General features: G+C 41.6%; 1 protein-coding gene across 20 annotated transcripts in view; it reads right to left on the reverse strand.

Annotated features, from left to right (window-relative positions):
- ARVCF (ARVCF delta catenin family member) overlaps positions 1 to 18976 on the reverse strand; it is a 1120703-nt gene that overhangs the window by 207630 nt on the left and 894097 nt on the right. For all 20 annotated transcript variants that reach the window (XM_068243390.1, XM_068243391.1, XM_068243385.1 and 17 more), the window contains one exon: positions 458 to 526. In XM_068243390.1, the coding sequence (XP_068099491.1) occupies positions 458 to 526 (69 nt within the window). The remainder of the gene's footprint in view (positions 1 to 457; positions 527 to 18976) is intronic.

The raw sequence follows: 18976 nt of genomic DNA on the forward strand, positions 1-18976 counted from the left end.
GACAAGCCAATATACTCTGTACGGGGCTGTGTAATATGTCGGCGCTATATAAAATACTTAAATAAAGGTCACTTAAACCCCCCCAATAGACTGTAAAGGGGACAATGGACAGAGGAAGCCCCTTTGAGAACAGAGATTAGTGTTTTTCTAAGCATTTTATGTAGTATGAATAGGTTATGCAGTACTTTACAAATACAGGAAATGATACTCCCCCAGAAGGGTAGGATGGGATCCAGCGACCGTACACTTTAAAGTTCAGAAACTGATACAGGCAACCCTATTTTTTCCCCCCTACAATAGGATATATCACTACTGATGATGCTGCCCAGCTGGGCAGTGCGTATGTGCATACAGGCATTGGTAGATACACATTAACATGACAGTCAGATTGAGCTTGCATGGCTGACATAACCAACATTTGTGCCCAGCTTTGTGTAGTGCAGATCATTACACTTACCTCAATCTCATCTAAAGATCTATTGTTCTTGGAGTTCAGATCTAGAGATCTACTGTCCTTAAAATCCCCCTGAAACAAAAAAATGAAAAATAAAGATACAAAAAAATACACAACATGCACATCATGCAGCAGCTGAGTTTGTAAACCATAACATGTGAGAAATAGAATGAAAAATATGACAGTCTCCTGTTTTCTCCCCAAAAATACCCCCAAACCACCTGCTACAGTAGAGCTTGCTCTCTGACATAAAGGGACACATACCCAACCAGATCACACACAACCGATTGCTTCAGGTGGCAATCTAGCATGTGTACAGCTGTACTCTGACATTATCTGTCTCCCTTTAGCAGTCGTCAAATTGGTTCATTTTCATCTGACTACTCGAGGCAAGCTCCAATGTGGCCGCTTACTTTTCCTCCACCTCCCCGTCTACAGGAGGCAGCAGGCAGATTACTGTGGTTAGCGTACAGATGACCTGCTTGACTCTTTGGCAAACGGTGACCCAAAGCTTTTGGGGAAAAACTATTTGGGAGACAATTATAACATACATGTATGCAGCATAATGTCACAGACTGCAATAAATCTTACACAAGAGCATGGTTATCAAAAGATATCGATGACAATTTATCTGATCACTTTAACCATTTTTTCCACCACTACAGTATATCTACGTCCTCTGCGACTTCACCTAAGCCACAAGGATGTAGATACAAGTAGTGTAGCTGTAGCTCAGCTATGCATGATTGGGCTTGCTCCTGTGCAAAACCTCCGGCACTATCTGCTGCAGCACTAATTGGTGAAAGCAAATATATGTTCCCTGAGCCAATAAGATTGATTTTTACCATTAAAAATACTTTTATTCTCTCCGTTCATAGTGAAAAAATATACACTGTATCATTATCTCAGAATGAAATATTTTCACCATAAATTTTGATAGGAGCGTAATTTAAGTATTGTGATAAACAGTAGACATAGCCAAACAAAATGTGTGTTTTATTTCTACAGTAGCGCTTTTTAATTTTTAAACTGGAATTGGTAAAACAACAATGTGTTTTTTTTTCTATTTTTTCCCCTCTTTATCCTATTAAAAATGCATAGCAAACAAAATAGTTTGAAGGAAAAAATGCCATACAATGAAAGCCTAGTTAGTCTTGGAAAAAATGGTATACATTTCATTTAGGTGTCATAAGTAGGGATAACGTTATTGCTTATTAAATAGGGACATAGCTAAAATGTCAAAACTGCTCTGGTCCATAAGGGGGAAATAAGGTCTGTATGTGAAGTGGTTAAAAATACTGATTTTCCTTTAAACTGATAGGGCCCATTCACACTGGGGCGATAACTGCTAATCACCGTAAATCAATAGCGCTTTTTAAAGCGATAGCGCAATATTAAGTACAAATATTAAAAAATACAATATTAAGCCTTGATCTCACTGCTGATATAACCAAATATGCTGCTTGCAACATTTTTTTGCCATTTTAGAGCGATTGCGATTACAATGTTAAAAAAGCGCTAATCCTGATCGCTCAAAAATCGTGAGATTGTACAGTGATTTTACCACATTAATTTCGGTAATATCACCAGTTCAAAGCGCTAATCGATAGCGTTTTGTGTTTACCAGTGTGAATGGGCCCATACAGTTTTACTGATTCTTAAGGTGCCTATACACTTTTAGATTGCCCCTGATGTGGCAAAAGGATCGATTTATCTCTGATCAGAATCAATTCCTACCACACACAAACAGGATACAGATTCTACGTAGATTCCAGCAAGGAATCTATTGAGGGGAAGGAGAAAAAAATAAATCAATTGAACAGCAGCGTTGCACTGCTTAAAGAACAAGCGACACCCATGCTAACCTAGAAATAAGAAACACATATATAAGTAGATAAATGCTACTTCTACTTACATAACAGATGTATTGTGCTATCCACTTAATGATTCCTGTGAATTTTACAAAGGAACAGCAGAAAATCCTATTTTAGGCAGTAGCCATCTTGCCAAGCTAATGCTGACCTCCTATCCTCCCTGACTCTTGTTTTTCCCCCTCCCTTCTCTTGCTCATTGTGTATTCATTAGCTGCCCTCCCCCCAGAGTCTTTTTTTGTTATTTACACATCCAATCACTGAGTCACCTCAGCCTTGCTTGTAAACACAAGTGATCAGCTAGGCTGGGAAATAAATGGAAGAGGAGGAATATAATATAGATAAAAAGAACTCCCAGCATTCAAAAGAACTACCAGCATTCAATTTTTTGGCATTGTTTGGCACTAGGGCCAGTGCTCCTAAAATATGTGATAACTCCAAACCATAACAGCAGAAAAAGTTTTAAATGCAGGATTAGCAGCTTTATCACTTAATACACTCAGACCAGTTGCTGTTGAAATTTGATTTTGATGGTGACAATACCACTTTAATGCAATGCAAAGATATGGGCACACGTTCAGCCACCGCTCCTGCCCTACACTTGCCTAAATTTTTCACTCTACTCAAATCTGCCATGGAAATCAATAAGTGTATGGGCTCCTTTAGGGCAAACCTTATTGTCCTGGGGGCCATGGATACATAGGTTAAATAATCCATGCCAGTGGATTTGAGAAACACTGTTCCATCTCGATAGCAGCAAAGCTGATCAGAGGATGTAGTAGGGTAAATGGACTGTCACTGGCATTTCATGATTAGGGTGTGTATGACCAGCTCACAGCACAGCTTCCCATCACACTGCATTGCATGAGAGCATCAAGTCTTGGCGAGCATGCCTATTGCAGGCACTACCTCCAGGACATGTCTACAAAGATGTGTCCTCTCACAACCTGAGAACATGCCCCAAGAGGATGCTGACTGACCTCTCTGCCTGACTTCCTTCCTAATTCTGTATGTAGGATAGCCATTTCCACCATAAAATGCCGCTTTTTATTCAAGCAAATACATCAAACCAGCGCATTACTGTACAGTAATAGTATAGGTCAGAATTCCTGCAAGGTTAGTATAGCTTTCCTGGATACAGTAGCAGGATTAATGACCATCAAGGAAATGTACATAAATACAGCTAATTAGTTTGCTGTAAGATCAAAGTCAGAACTAAACACATGGGGCAGCCATGTGCACAGTAACCTGTGCAGCCACTTCTCCTGGCTCTTTACATTAACATTTCATTGTACAGAACATAAAAAGGAGAAAATGAAAACTATTTAAGCTACAAACTAGCAGATAGGAATGTGTTTGTACTCTGGGCTATTGGAGGGCCGATTACCTGAGGAGCAATTTGATTTTAAGAAGTTTAGATCAACTTTATTGTTCCAAGATAAAAATGTTACATTATTATCCCAATGCTCATCTCCATGAACCCCTTCATTGATCTGTGCAGCAGTGCAGATACTCTGATTTGAGGGACTCCTCGTTTATGCACCTTTTCAGTACAGTACATACAGTATTATACATCATTCTCAGTATTTGTAATTAGCACTTGGCGCTTTAGATTTGGGATTTGTTAACCCCAGAAACTGAAAGCCAGGACACCATGCAATGTGGCCAAGGCTGGATCAATGAGCAGCAGAGAAGTTGCCCAGCAAGCTGGAGCCGCTAGCAGCCAGAGAATTAAGTGCAGCTGCTAGATAGCACATTATAAAGGCTGCAGATTCTCTTACAGCAAAGTGTGAAATCAGCAGGCAGCATTCTCACAGACCACTAAAGTCGCCAACAGCTTAATTTCACTTACCCAGGAGAGCTGCTCACTGGAATTAGCCAAGTCCTTTTTTATTCTGCAATATTATAATTTAAAGAGAACCCGAGGTAGGTTTGAAGAATATTATCTGCATACAGAGGCTGGATCTGCCTATACAGCCCAGCCTCTGTTGCTATCCCAAACCCCCCTAAGGTCCCCCTGCACTCTGCAATCCCTCATAAATCACAGCCACGCTGCTGACAAACAGCTTGTCAGAGCTGGCTGTGTTTATCTCTATAGTGTCAGTCTGCTGCTCTCCCCGCCTCCTGCAGAACTCCAGTCCCCGCCTGCATCACTTCCCTCCCTGCTGATTGGAGGGAAGGGATGGGGCAGGGACCGGAGCTATGCAGGAGGTGGGGGAGCAGCTGAGACTGACACTACAGATGTAAACACAGCCTCACAGCACGGCTGGGATTTATGAGGGATTGCAGAGTGCAGGGGGACCTTAGTGGGGTTTGGGATAGCAACAGAGGCTGGGCTGTATAGGCAGATCCAGCCTCTGTATGCAGATAACATTCTTTAAACACACCTCGGGTTCTCTTTAAAGTATGCCTAGAGTCAGCTGAAACCAGCAGCCCAATATGAAGCAAAGTCACAGTAATGGCTAGGTTCTTAACACCATCACCATCAAATGTCAGTGTTAAAAAGACAGTACGAAAAGAGACAGTAACCATGCCTATTGCAGTCACACACCTCCTCCTATGTCTCGTGTCAATAGCTGTCCAAGGCTGTGGAGTGGGTAATAATCCAAACATTTGTGTAGCGCTTTTCTCCTGTCGGACTCGACTGCTCAAGAGCTGCAGCCACTGGGATGCACGCAAGAGGCCACCCTGCAGTGTTAGGGAGTCTTGCCTTGAACTCCTTACTGAACAGGTACTGACCCTAGATCCAGGATGCGAATCCTGGCCTCCCAATGACAAAGGCGGTGCCCTTAACCAAAACACTATCCATCCGACTCCAATTTATTTATTAATAATGACTTATCTGAGAAATCGAACATTTTATCATTTCTACTTAATTAGTTGGGCTTTATATATAGCCCAGAAAAAGTTGTGTGTGTGTGTGGGGGGGGGGGGGGCGGGGGAAGCTTCGTATCCCTAAACACCTCCTCATGTAGACACTTGGCTTCATACTGTAATACAGGGGTTCTGGGAAATAAGGTTTGGCAACCAAACCAGATTGACCTACCTTCTTATTGAACGTAACAGCACACTGTAGTGCTGTGGAAGCATACTTGGTCCATGAAACAGGTATTCTGTCTACCACTTCACTTCTCTAAACTGTTTAGATTTATCTGTCAATCTGGTTGCCAATCGTTTGCCCTATTCATTTTTGGATTTACTCTGGCTTTAAAAGGAACTAAAGGTTAGAGACATGGAGGCTGCTATATTTATTTCCATGCCAGTTGCCTGGCACTCTGGCTCACCTTTCTGGCATCAGTAGTGTCTGGATACCACACCTGAAACAAGCATGTGGCTAATCCAGTCAGACTTCAGAGATATCTGTTCTGTATGCTTGTTCAAAGTCTATGGCTAAAAGTATCCGAGGCAGAGGATCAGCTGTACAGCCAGGAAATCTGCATTGCTTAAAAGGAAATAAATAGGTCAGCCTCCATATCCCTCTCTATCCAGGTTCCCTTTAAGGTCTAAGAATGCAGGCGCGCAATCTCTACACTAGTTCCATGGGCATCGGTTAGTCAAACTTTGTTTAGTTTTCTGATATAAAACTTGTGAATAGAACTTTATTACTTTCTTAGAGCAGGCTGTAAAAAAACAAAAAAAAAAAAACACAACAACCAGGATTTTTTAAAGTGATTAAGTTATTAACCTTACTCTACACATTTTGGAGATTTAACTTGTCAAATTTCCCTGCAAGGCATGCTTCTGAATTTAGCACTTTGTATTTTATTCATAGCCCTGCAAACTATTATGGCCCATACTCACGAGGGACTTTTGTCGCCTCAACACGCGGCGCGCGCGTGTTGCGGCGACAGGTCGCCCGTGAGTATGGGCCGTTGCACGCGCGCGCACCCCGAACTGTCGCCTGTCGCCATGCGATTGAAAGTTTCAATCGCATGGCGACAGTCGCCGCCGCACCCCCGCCACAACTGTCGCTAGTCCGCGTGAGTACGCGGACTAGCGACAGCAACCTCCATTAAAGTATATGGAGCTTCCGGCGGAGGGAGGAGGAACGTCGGCGACAGCTTCCGCCTCGCCGCTGGTCCCTCTTCCGCGTGTGTACACGGAGGGACCTGGCGAGGAGCTGTCGCCGGCCTGTCGCCCACACGCTCACGTGTGCTGGCGACAGGCAACATTTGCAGCCCGTGAGTACGAGCCATTACACTAGTAAAACGTGTCCTCTGCAAGTTTACATTAGTGGTTTGCACATATTCTGCTGCTGGAATGGATTTGGGGCTTTGAAAAAACAAAGATTTGTTTATTGTTTCAGATGAAAAACACAGAAAATGGGAAAGCAGTGAATGAACTTGGGAGAAACGCCAGCAAAAGCCTGCTGTGAAAATTCTGCTATTTGCTTGACGTTTTTTCTGAGAGAAATTCTCTGGACAATACTTAGGATCCTCGTCAGTCACACTTGTACCAGGACATGAAAGCTGCAGTATGACTGGGACCATTATCGCACAGGAATAACAGACTGTTTGACAAACCATTAGTCAGATTACAGTATGCGTAGGCTTGGCCTGTGTCTGGAATATTCACGGCTATAAATAATACTACTTACACGCCTGGCTAAACAAATCATCGTCATTCATCCACACTTAGAAGCCACGAGAAGCGGTCTATCAGCATGAGGAAAGCTACAAGTGTTGAGAGCCTCCCTTCCTCAGCATCTTGGGGCCTACTGGATTTACAGGCAAACCTTCTATAAACACATCCAGAGTGTGGCCATACACACTGACTCTTCTAGCAGATCAGGGAAACAATAGCTATAGCTTTGTTATTGATGGTTTCCCTTTTTACCACCTTGGAACACTATACTATAACAGCACAGCAGGAGTCTGATCTTATGTGGACCAGAACACCACCGACCACTAGCCAGTACTGGTTCATGGTGTACAAACATTTTAACAGATTTCTAAGAGCTAAAGTTTTTACTAAATGGGACGTCTAAAAGTATAGTATAGTATACAGAAACCTTTACAAACAGAACTGAAGTTGTCTGCTTGGTATAGACTATAGCATAAGATAGAGGAGCAAAAATACAAAACTGAGGTTTTAGAAATAGCAATGAGAATTTAAAGGGGATGTATCGTGGCATTTTTTCCCATCTCTATTTGCTTTACATGTTAAAGTGTTGTATTAAAATACATTTTTAAAAATAGGTTTTCAATTCTCCCCAAAAATATTTCTCACAAAAGCGGATACGGTTTATAGATAAACCAGGTAATCTTAAAGGCCCGTACACACGCCGTACTGAAGGCAACGACAGGTCCGTCGTCACCTCCCGCTGGGCGGGCGCTCCAGCGACAGTCCGCGTGTGTACAGTCTGTCCGCAGACTGATAAGGCTGTTTCTGAGCGATCCGCACGGCGGATCATTCAGAAACAGCCTTATCAGTCGCCGACAGACTGTACACACGCCGGACTGTGTGCTGAAAACCCGCCCCGCGGGAGGTGACAATGGACCAGTCGTTGCCTTCAGTACGGCTTGTGTATGGGCCTTTATGGGCACAGGGAAGTTATAGAGAAGACAGCTCCAAAGATAATAGGGCCTAGCGATTACTGTGTATTTATCTAATGCTGAAAGCTTCCACGGCGCTTTGCAGAATACATAGTCATGTCTCCAACTGTCACTCAGAGGAACTCACACTCTAATCCCTACCATATTCCATAGTCTAACATTCACACTCCATCACTTCACTAGTCAGAAAATTTGGGAACTTTTCTCTTGTAACACTAAAGTTTTGCTTTCTGCAAAAGTAAGGTGTCACTTCTGCTTACAAAAACATTACTAGATTTTGCTTGTATTTTAATACTAAAAATATAACAAAAGAAATCTGCAAAAAGAGCTCTGTAAATTCCCCAAATTCTCTTCAACCCCACATTAAATTTTAATGGGATGACCCCCAACCTCAGCCCCCACAGACTTAAGCCCACAGACACCAGCATCCTTCATTCTGAACAGACACAGACTCGGCCTGCCAGAGTTTTCAGTTACCCATAGAAAGTATTCAAATGCAAAGTACATAATGTGGCTGAAATACGAATAATGGAGCAGGGACAACAAAAGTTCAATAACACGGAAACATGGAAAGTACCAGAATTTCAAACTTACAATAAATTTAAGAGAAATTCTGTGCTAAGCGCGCACACACACCTTAATACCCTTAACTGGGCCATCTCACACCAAAGCAAATAATCACAGAACGATTAGTCAAAACCGCAATTTTGAATTTGGGAGGCACATGCAAGTTACTGCAATCACAATCGTTTCTTTGATCTGAGAGATCGGGCATGGCCCAGAAGAAAGGTGCAAACTTACTTCACCCATGTTTAACTGCAAACTAGGCCTGGATTTTTTAAAACAATTGAGTATGATCTGCAATATTATGCAACCAAGGAAAAGGTTTTGTGGGGAGCACTACTATTAAAAAAATGGACAATGTCTCTCTCTCACACACACACACACACACACTGGACCCCTGTTCATCTCACAGTAGTCCTTCAGAGGGAAGCAAAAGTAAGAGTCTAGCCCAACCGCTCTCAAACTTTAGACACTGTAGGAACCCTTCAAATAATTTTTTGGATCTCAAGAAACCCTTGCATTAGCTGGGGGAGTGGGTATTTATTTAGTAGGAGGCACTGTCTTTAAAGAGAATCTGTACTCTAAAATTCTTACAATAAAAAGTATACCATTCTATTCATTATGTTTTCCCGCGCCCCTCTTTGCTGTTTCTGCCACTCCCTGCTGAGATCCTGGCTTGTAATTGCCAGTTTTAGGCAGTGTTTACAAACAAAAACATGGCTGCTAACCAGCATGCGACAGGCTCAGAAAAGCTCAGTCTGCGACTCATACAGAGCCTAGAGGGGGCGTGGAGAGGGTGTGTATAACTTCTATCCTATCACAGTAGAGCAGCACATTCCTGCCTGAGCCGACAAAGGAAAGAAGATTAGATTATATAACAGAGATAATACAGCCACTGTGCAACTAGGAAAGGCTGCAGTAAGACAGACCACATTAGAACAGGTATAGGAACTTACAGGATAGAAGAAATCAGGCTGAAAATTTTGTTAGAGTCTCTTTAAGAGTAGTTGTTACTTTTAAAGTGTTGTCGGTTAGCTGCCATTCCATGTTTCTTCCTTACAATGCTTCCCATCATAGTAGTGCAAGATAGTGTTTCTTAATATGAAGTCCACAATAATAATGTTCCCATAGCACTCCCTTTTATAGTGTCCCTCATTATGTCTTCCTAGTGTTTTTATTAGTTGCTCATTCTGACCCTTACTACAGTACCCCTGTTATAGTGTGCTCTATTAATCTGCCATCCATCCCTCCCCACCACCATTCAGAGAAAGCATAACATTTTTGAAGAAGACACAGAGAAGCCCCACTTTTCTTTTTTCAGCCCACCACTGATACAAGAGGAGAAATGCCAGGGAACCCCTTAAAAGCCCTAAAAAAACCCTGGGGGTTCAGGGAACCCTGGCTGAGAAAGCCTGATCTAGCCCAACTTTAAGTAGGTATGATTATCCTAAGAACATTTTTCACATATGAGTTTAACAAACACATGTATGACTGTTACTCAACCACATCAGTCCTGCAATGGACCCACAAGAGCATTCTCCCCAGGCTCTTTTAGCCGGGTGCTCCACCCAGCTAATCTTGGTAAACACCCAGCTGTCATTGGCCCATCTCCTCCTCCTCCAATGCTGTAAGCAGAATTGTGCCAGCTTTGCATTCCCACGTTGCAACCCACCCGGCAACTTGTTCATGCCACCCATTGGGAAAATAGTTTTGGGGAGAACACTGCACTACAATCATGTGATGCTTGGCAACACATTCCACTGTGTGGGAAAAAGTGCAGCACTGTATTGTAATGCAACGTACGTGTGAAATCGCCCAATCAGAGAGCATAGATACTTTCTGCATGTTTGTAGTACATCAGTGCATTAACACACAGGCATGGTTTCATATAAATCTACCTGCCTATTCACACACAATGCATCCAGGGTTTTGTTTATAGTTTGACTGTCATATTGCATAAAATGTGTTCTTAATAAGAATCATAATTCCACTTTCCTACTCAAGCGATGAATATTTGTGGATTTAGTGAGGGCAATTTACATCGCCCTAACTTTTTTGCTCTTTGGATCCAATTATATCAGCAATTGTAAAACACAAATTAGGCTCTATAGAGACATTCAGAAGGCACTGAGAAAATTCACATTTCTAAACTCCATGTGGAGAAGTTTATTTGAAGAATGGAAAAAAAACAAAAGCAAGCAAAACAGAATTATGCAAAAGGTTGATGATGCTTTCTGCTGCTTGTAAACTCGAGCCTGGAGCAAGTGAATGAAACAAATGTGTTTAATAAGCTCCGCTACATTCTGAACAACAAGGCTGCAGGGTGAAGCCTTCAAACAAGAGTGATGAAAAGATTCAAGTCCAATGCAACTTACAAACTATTTATCTACTTAAGAGAACCGTTCTTGTAAATACATTTGTTCTTTATTCACGCTCCTGTTATTCTGAGGTAGAGCAATGTGAAATGCTTGCCAGTTCACTCTTCTGGCATGGCACTGGATGGTGCGGATATAAATCCTGCTGCTGGCATTTGCCAATAATATGGCCTGACAGAAAACATCTGCCAACCAGTAAACACCACTAGTCAACAACTCCGCCCATCAATGCCAAACAATGGCTATTAGGATCACAGTCAACACAGGTTTCAGTGATTCCAGTGTGGATGCGCTTTTCCACCATTAAGCCCCATCTACACGATACGATTCTTTATACGATTCAATTACGATTCTATTTACGATCCGATTAAATCCAACATGTCCAATCAGGATTCGATTCAATTCAATTATATTTGCCATTGCAAAACAATGGCAAATCGAATTGAATCTAATCGAATCCCAATCGGACATGTTGGATTTAATCGGATCGTAAATAGAATCGTAATTGAATCGTATAAAGAATCGTATCGTGTAGATGGGGCTTTAGCAGTTCATAATATTAGCATAGGCATAGGAGGAATGGTGTTGCATTGCGACAGGTTGCCACATGCAAGGCTTTATGCCGTGTCGCTGGTCCAGTAAGTTATATTGAACTAGAAACACAATGTAACATACTAATTACTGGTACATGCACAAAGTGCAATGTCACACTGCAATGTCACAATGCAGTCCAATTAGTAATCATTCTACAGTACAATCCCTGTATATTAAACTTCAAGGAATCTGGCCTTTACTATAACAGTTTACTATATCAGAATTCGTCATACATTGTATAGTCAAAACAGGTGTATGGTTGGGACCTGGGGATTGAGTTTACTAGTAGTAGTATGATCCTCTGATGGCATCCAGTGACAGTTCATGCCCACTAGGCTCAGCCAAACTGTATGCACTGTCCTACAGAGAGGTGGTGGAGAAGAGGCAAATGGCTCCACACAGTGTCTTGGGTCAAAGCAACAGGAAATGGCCATCCAACAAGAATACGCTCTACCTAAGGCCATTCTCCCTTTGTCCTAAGACCAAGTTGCACTCCTACTAGACATCCTAATGCTAAACATACACGGTTAGATTGTTCCTTATCAATCGAGCCGCTGATGGCTCGATTGATAATATCCGACAGGTCCGATGACCCGCCGGATGGATTCCCTGCTCGATCCCTGCGGGCGGACAATAGCGGAGAATCGAGCGGCTGATAAGGCATGCCCACGGGGACGAGCAGGGGTCGATCCGCGCGCACGAGTGGTGACGTGCCGGCATCCAGCCGCTCAATTAGTGGCCAAAGTATCACAAATGTTTAACTTTGCATCTCGACTATATATTGAGATACAAAGCATCATTACAAATGAAAACCACATTGTTTGTCTATTTTTCCCATTGCTGTAGTACATTCTGACTATCTATAATCACTGCAACTGCCACACATAATACACCAAAACCACAAAAAAAATCCTTAGGACAAATAAATGCATATTGATTTATCTAGGGATCAGCTCTCCTGTCCACAACTAACTAGCAGTAATGACATCAGAGGATTGAGGCTTAGTGAATATCAAGCAGAACCTGTCTACATTCTGCAGCCTCGGAATCTGATTTTTCAACATATATTACCCTCATGTGCTGAAAGGTAGGTGTGTGTGTGTGTGTGTGTGTGTGTGTGTGTGTGTGTGTGTGTGTGCGTGCGTGCGTGCGTGCGTGCGTGTGCTGATGAGGCCTGCACAAGGGAATGTGTTGCAAGTAGCAAAAAGGAGAAAATGCAATAGTCTTCAAAAGCCCAGAGTCATGTGCTTATGGATCATTACAATTGACAATTGCCTCCTGACTAGGAATGGTCAGGGAGATGCAAATAATTCCAAGTGGATACAAATTTTTATGCAGATCAAAAATGTATGCAGCTTTAAAATGAACCAATTAAAATGTAGTAGCAGCATTTAATAGACAGTTTTCAAGCTGCATAATGGTCTGTAAAATAAGCATCAAAATCTGCACCAGAATTATTTCCAGCTCACTGACCATCCTGCGCCCTGAGTTTGTGAAAGCACATGCAGAGGTAAAAGGAATACTATGGGAAAAATGTAAAAATATATCAGTGGTGATCACAAATAGAAGCCACAAAATGAACATCATAAAAATTGTACAACGCATGACAAACAGTGGGCTTAGGTTGTGTTTAGTCTGGGTTGTATTGCCCTATTTGCATCTACAGTAGTTCATGTTGTGCTATTCATACTATGAATGTTTCATGCTTATATTACATGTTATTTTGTATGATTACATGGCTCTGTAATGTATAAAAGAATCACAAGACCTGCACACCTATAGTGGAGCAGTGCTGGTGCAGGAACCCGTAGCAGCAGACAATGTACACCTAGGAGGTTTCTATTCATCTGATACACTCATTTTGTAGGAGAACAATATCACAGCTACATGCCATGTACAAAGGTGTCGCTTCTGCCATCCAAAACATTTGTTCTCAATTCACTTAGCCAACAGTGTGCTGATAGGCAGTGGCAGATGCCCATTTGGGTTTGTCACATGGCATGTACTGTCCTATAAAGCGGAGATGGGAAGGAGGCATCTTGGTACAAAGAACCTAGTTGGTTGTTGCATGCAAAGCTGGATGCAGGGGATGCCAATACAGACCAATATCTGTATGGCCAATTATGAATAATCATTTTGGCTATTCAGAGTTTGTCATTTGTAGTACTTATTCCTAGAGATTTACAAACAGCTGATCATAAAAAGAGGTAGTTAGTCAAGCACACATCTATTGCTGAATAGTATACAGTATGTATGCAGGAGTCTCCGTAGTGCAGGCTGCAAGCTTCTCAGAGTCCTTATACTGTCTATCTGCAGAAGAAAGGTGCCAATAATGCATTCTTCATAAATGTGAAGACTGTTCAAAGACATTACAGTACTGTGACTATCTCATTCTCACCGTTTCATGAATATTCATTTAGCTTAAATAGTTGGCCCAGTTTTTGTGTAGGACACTGGAGTCTCAAACAGACCTTTTCATTTCTAACCTACAGCTTGTTTAGCCAAAGCAATTGCTATAAATTTCCTGACACTACTGGCTTATGGTATGATGAGAAGAATACAGTGCCGCTTCCCTGTCTACTGTAGACACTGCACGTCTGCTTTCATATATCAGCCTTTTGAAAATTACTCAACTGTTTGACTGGCTGCAGCAAGAGAGACTGTTTTTAATTCACAATTCGTGGGAGTGGTTTTGTAAGCAAAACAAGAGTTTCTTGCCAAGTTGGACATGAACAGCAACAAAAGTATCAAAATAAATGTGCAATGCAGCCAGCGGTCTGTAGAGGCAACGTGGTGTACAGAAAGGTTGTTGTGCCTTGGTCTTTTGTGATATTATGATGCTAAAGCACAACTCTAGGAAAATAAGTTGCGGAAAGGTTTTACAACTTCAGTTAGGATCTTACTGTCCATAGGACCTTCATAGCTTTAAATATGAACCCTTGTAGTCCCTACAGGGAGAGGGAGTGAAAATCAGCAATCATAGCTACATAAGTGTTCTAAAGACTCACTCTAAAAATATAACACAGTAAAGTCTTGTTATCTGCAGCTCGGTGGCGTAGTGGTTAACGCTCCCACCTTGCAGCGCTGGGTCCCGGTTCAAATCCCAGCCAGGTCAACATCAGCAAGGAGTTTGTATGTTCTCCCAGTGTCTGTGTGGGTTTCCTCTGGGTACTCCAGTTTCCTCCCACATCCCAAAAAGATACAAATTATTTGGCTTCCCCCTAAAATTGGCTCTAGACTACAATACACACACTACACCATACATACATAGACATAGGACTATGGTAGGCATTAGATTGTGAGCCACTGAGTGTCTGAGGGACAGTTAGGTGATAATATACTCTGTACAGCACTGCATAACATGTGGGCGCTATACAAATGCTAAATAATAATAATCCGGCATCGACGGGGGATCGGGTGATGCCGGATAAGTGTACTTTCTGATTGCTTGAGACTCAATGTTGAAAATAGGTCCGGCTAACAGTACTATACTCCACTCTATATGCATACCATGAACTCAGTATTAAAAACAGTAAAATACAGTAATTGGAAGTATTTTAACCTTGAGTGAGCCGTGGAGCCCAACCTTTAAGCAGAACGAAACCCACAAAAAGTCTAAGAAGTTGGCCTTCACCACTGTGAGATGTGGCGGTGATTTGTGCTGATTGGTTGAGACTGCCGGTTAGCTCAGTTCTGGATAACCGGGACTGTAGTGTATAAACATCCAGTATCTGCTCCCCATTGAGAAGAATAAAAAACTATTTATACTAAGAACATTGTAATGAGCTTAAGGCACAGCACAGATGATGGAATTTTTCACTTATCCCTATGGGTCATTTTGGGTTTTTTTTCAGTTCACTCATATGCATATTAGCACAAGGCTAAACCACTACTTTGCTATACATGTAAAAATGAGCATGACAACGCGCATTTACATATTCATTGCACAATTAGCCTCAGCAACGCAGAGAGTGAAGGAAATTCTTTGTGATGGGGACACCAACAGCAGTGACAAGAGACAGACCCGGAACATTTATATTGCGCTTTTCTCCTGGCGGAGTGAAAGCGTCAGAGCTGCAGCCACTAGCGCGTACTCTATAGGCAGTAGCAGCGTTAGGGAGTCGTGCCCAAGGTCTCCTTACTGAATAGGTGCTGCCTTACTGGACAGGCAGAGCTGAGATTCAAACCCAGGTCGCCTGTGTTAGAGGTGTAAAAGGTACCCTATCCCGCCGCTGAGCACCCATTTGAGGTCCAGCCCATTAAACGCAAAATTGTACAAGGCAACCAGGCTGATGGTTGAATATATATATATATATATATATATATATATATAAAAATATATATATATAAAAATATATATATATATATATATATATATATATATATATATATATATATATATATATATATATATATATATAAAAATATATATATATAAAAATAAATATATATATATATATATATATATATATATATATATATATATATATATATATATATATATATATATATATATATATATATATATATATATATATATATATATATATATATATATATATATAAAAAAATAAATATAAATATAAATATATATATATATATATATATATATATACACACACACACATATATACATATATATACACATACATACATACATACATATATATACTGGTCGACAGAGTACCAATTGTTTAGTGTTAAAATATGTTCACTGCACTACAGCTTGCTTCCTTTCTTCTCTGGATTCAGCTGGTCAATCAGGTGTCACCATATGACTTTACATTCCAATCAAAACCTATTAAGATCTGATTTACATTTATATAAAATAAAATGTAAGGCCTGGAACCCACTGAAAACCGCAAACGCAAAACGCAACCGCTAGCGTTTTGTCTGAGCGGTTTGCAAGCGGATTCATGCGCGTTTTTGGTCGTGTTTTGCAACATTTTATTTTTTTCCCCAGCGGGTGCCTAGCGTTTTGCGTTTTGCGTTTTTATCCTGATTGGTCCTGTGAATTATTTTTCATTTTGTTTACAGTGTGCTGAACCGCAAAACGCTAGCAAAACCGCTCAGTTTAGGTTTTGCTGAGCGTTTCTGCTAGCGTTTCAATACTTTACATTGAAGCGCTAACGCTCCCAAAATGCTGCAGGTCCTGCGTTTGCGTTTCTGGGAAACGCAAACGCTCCATCCATTAACATTAGCCCAGTGTTTTGGCAAACTGCTAGCGTATCGCAGTGCTGCCAAAACGCTGCCAAAAGCGCTCCTGTGGGTTCCAGCCCTAAGGGTGGTTAGCTGGAGCAGCCATATAAGTGCTTGCATGCAGTGTGATTGGCCAGTGCTCATGTATGACCAACTTCAGCTGAGCCCAGTGTTCAATGCATCCACAGCAATAACATGTTCACAAAAGTCATTAACAGCAGGTCTCCCTACAGGATGACACAAGTATGAAGAATGACATAAGTGCACTCCAGCCACTGTAATAGTACTACTAGAACATTTGGGCTACATATGTTTGAAAATCCTGAAAGGTATTCCAGCTATGCCCTTGTCCTGACTCCGGTACAGATTTGCTTTTTTTTCCTAGCTTCACTTTAAGGTTACTTGAGATGCCAGTTCCCAGACACATTCCTGTGGAAGGGTTTCAAGTGGGATTCTGGTGACCTTTTGCTCATACCAGGTGTCCGCAGTTTAAAGCAAAGCATGAAAGCTTCATTCTTGCAAATGGTCAGGCTGTGTTTTGCCACCTGTTACAAATGTAAACAGTTATGCATAGTCTGTGGCTTGTTCCATCAGACAGGTCCTCGCACAACTACGGAAATGTACCGGCATAGTTGTGTATTAACAAGTCAGGTTTATTTCTACAGCAAAAAGAAAAACAAAACTAAAAAACAAAGAAAAAAAATGTTTCACTTTGTGCAAACCCAGCACTTGCATATCTCTTTGTAGGTCGAGGACTTGCAAGAGAACTGTGCTAGAGTGCAAAATTAATTCCATCTCAGTCTGAACATTAGGCTTTGTGCGGTATTCTCCTTTAAGTTGTTTCCAACTCTAGAAGGGTATTTTCAGTCGGCATGTGTCAGCTCAGCTTGAAGAGCTTGCAGCATGAGATCATGCATTCCTCTTTTTCACCATTTAATACAAACGACTCCAGACCCTGTTTACTAGTAGACATGGGGGCAAGTGCCTGGGGCCACGGGGAACAGACATAAAAGGGGAGGATTATTGTTAGTATATAAGGACAGTTGTAAGTAAATCCAATTACAAAACTGAAAAGCAGTTTGTCTACGGGCTGACAGAAGAGGTCACATCACCATATGCTGTATAAATGTATTAGAACTCCCCCAAAAACAACATTCATCATATGCTTATACAAGTTGTTCATCGACTTTGGCGTTTTGTTTTTTTGCCTTAATTTCAGTACTTTGACATAGTTACATAGTCATTTGGTTTGAATAAAATACCTATGTACATCCATCAAGTACAACCAGACAACAAGGCACAACACTTGCCTGCACCGTCACATATGCCTGTTGATCCAAAGGAAGGCAAAAAACCCTTACAAGGCATGGTTTAAAGTTGTATGTAGGAGGTGAAAAATAGACAACGGGTATATATTCCTTGTAACTAAAAGAGGATGCAAGATTATCTTCTATTACAGACAAATTGCCAGACATCACAAAGGTAACATTTCAGAATAAAAACAAAAGCTTCTTATGCCAAAGTAATCTTCAGACATTGCTGCAGCCTCCCATTTTCGGCTACTGGTTATATCCCAGTTTTGTCCAGTGGGTGGAGAAGGCTTGCACAGGTCAGGATGTACCATTTACTGCACTATATTCCTCTGTCAGACTTTCCCAGACTGCTTTGTTCTGCAAAGTCTCCAGAGTGAACTGCTGTTAGGCCTAGCTCCCACTCCAAGATACACCTTGCAATTAAAGCATAGCGCATGGATACTTGGATACTTACCGCAGTAGCAGGAAGCCTCGGGATAGTCCAGAGCCTTCCCCGATACCGCTGCAGACCCAGTGCTGGGTCTCTCTAAATGTATTCGAAAAGAGAGGGTGTTCAATATGCCTCTCGTGACCCAACTCCCGTCATGTATGAGCACATCTTTACCGGACATGAATGAATAGTCTGCTTATGCCCAGGGGAACTAAGCCGCTTGGTTTAAAAGCTTTACTGCCAGGCATGGGCAGACCATACTCCGTGCATGCCCAGTACTGATGTGCTCGTCTCCTTAATTCCACCTTCAGTACACTTCATTCAGACTGGTAGACATGATAGACCACCCTTAGCTGAGGGGGCCAGTGTGCAGATAATCTATCACCATTTTACCATATTCTTGATGGTAACTTGAAGGGAATAATAATACCGAACTGAATCTTTAGAACTGCAACAAGCAAGATCAACATTACATTTATACTGTGAAGCTGAAATGCTTAAGACAAGTCAAACTCGAAAGCTGTACAGGATGCAATTTTTATAAAGCTGAATGAAGATTTTGCTGTACCTAATGGATTATCATGTATTTCCCTGCACAAGTTACACCCCCCCCCCCCCCCC

The sequence above is a fragment of the Hyperolius riggenbachi genome, chromosome 1, assembly GCF_040937935.1.
Source record: "Hyperolius riggenbachi isolate aHypRig1 chromosome 1, aHypRig1.pri, whole genome shotgun sequence".
NCBI lineage: Eukaryota > Metazoa > Chordata > Amphibia > Anura > Hyperoliidae > Hyperolius > Hyperolius riggenbachi.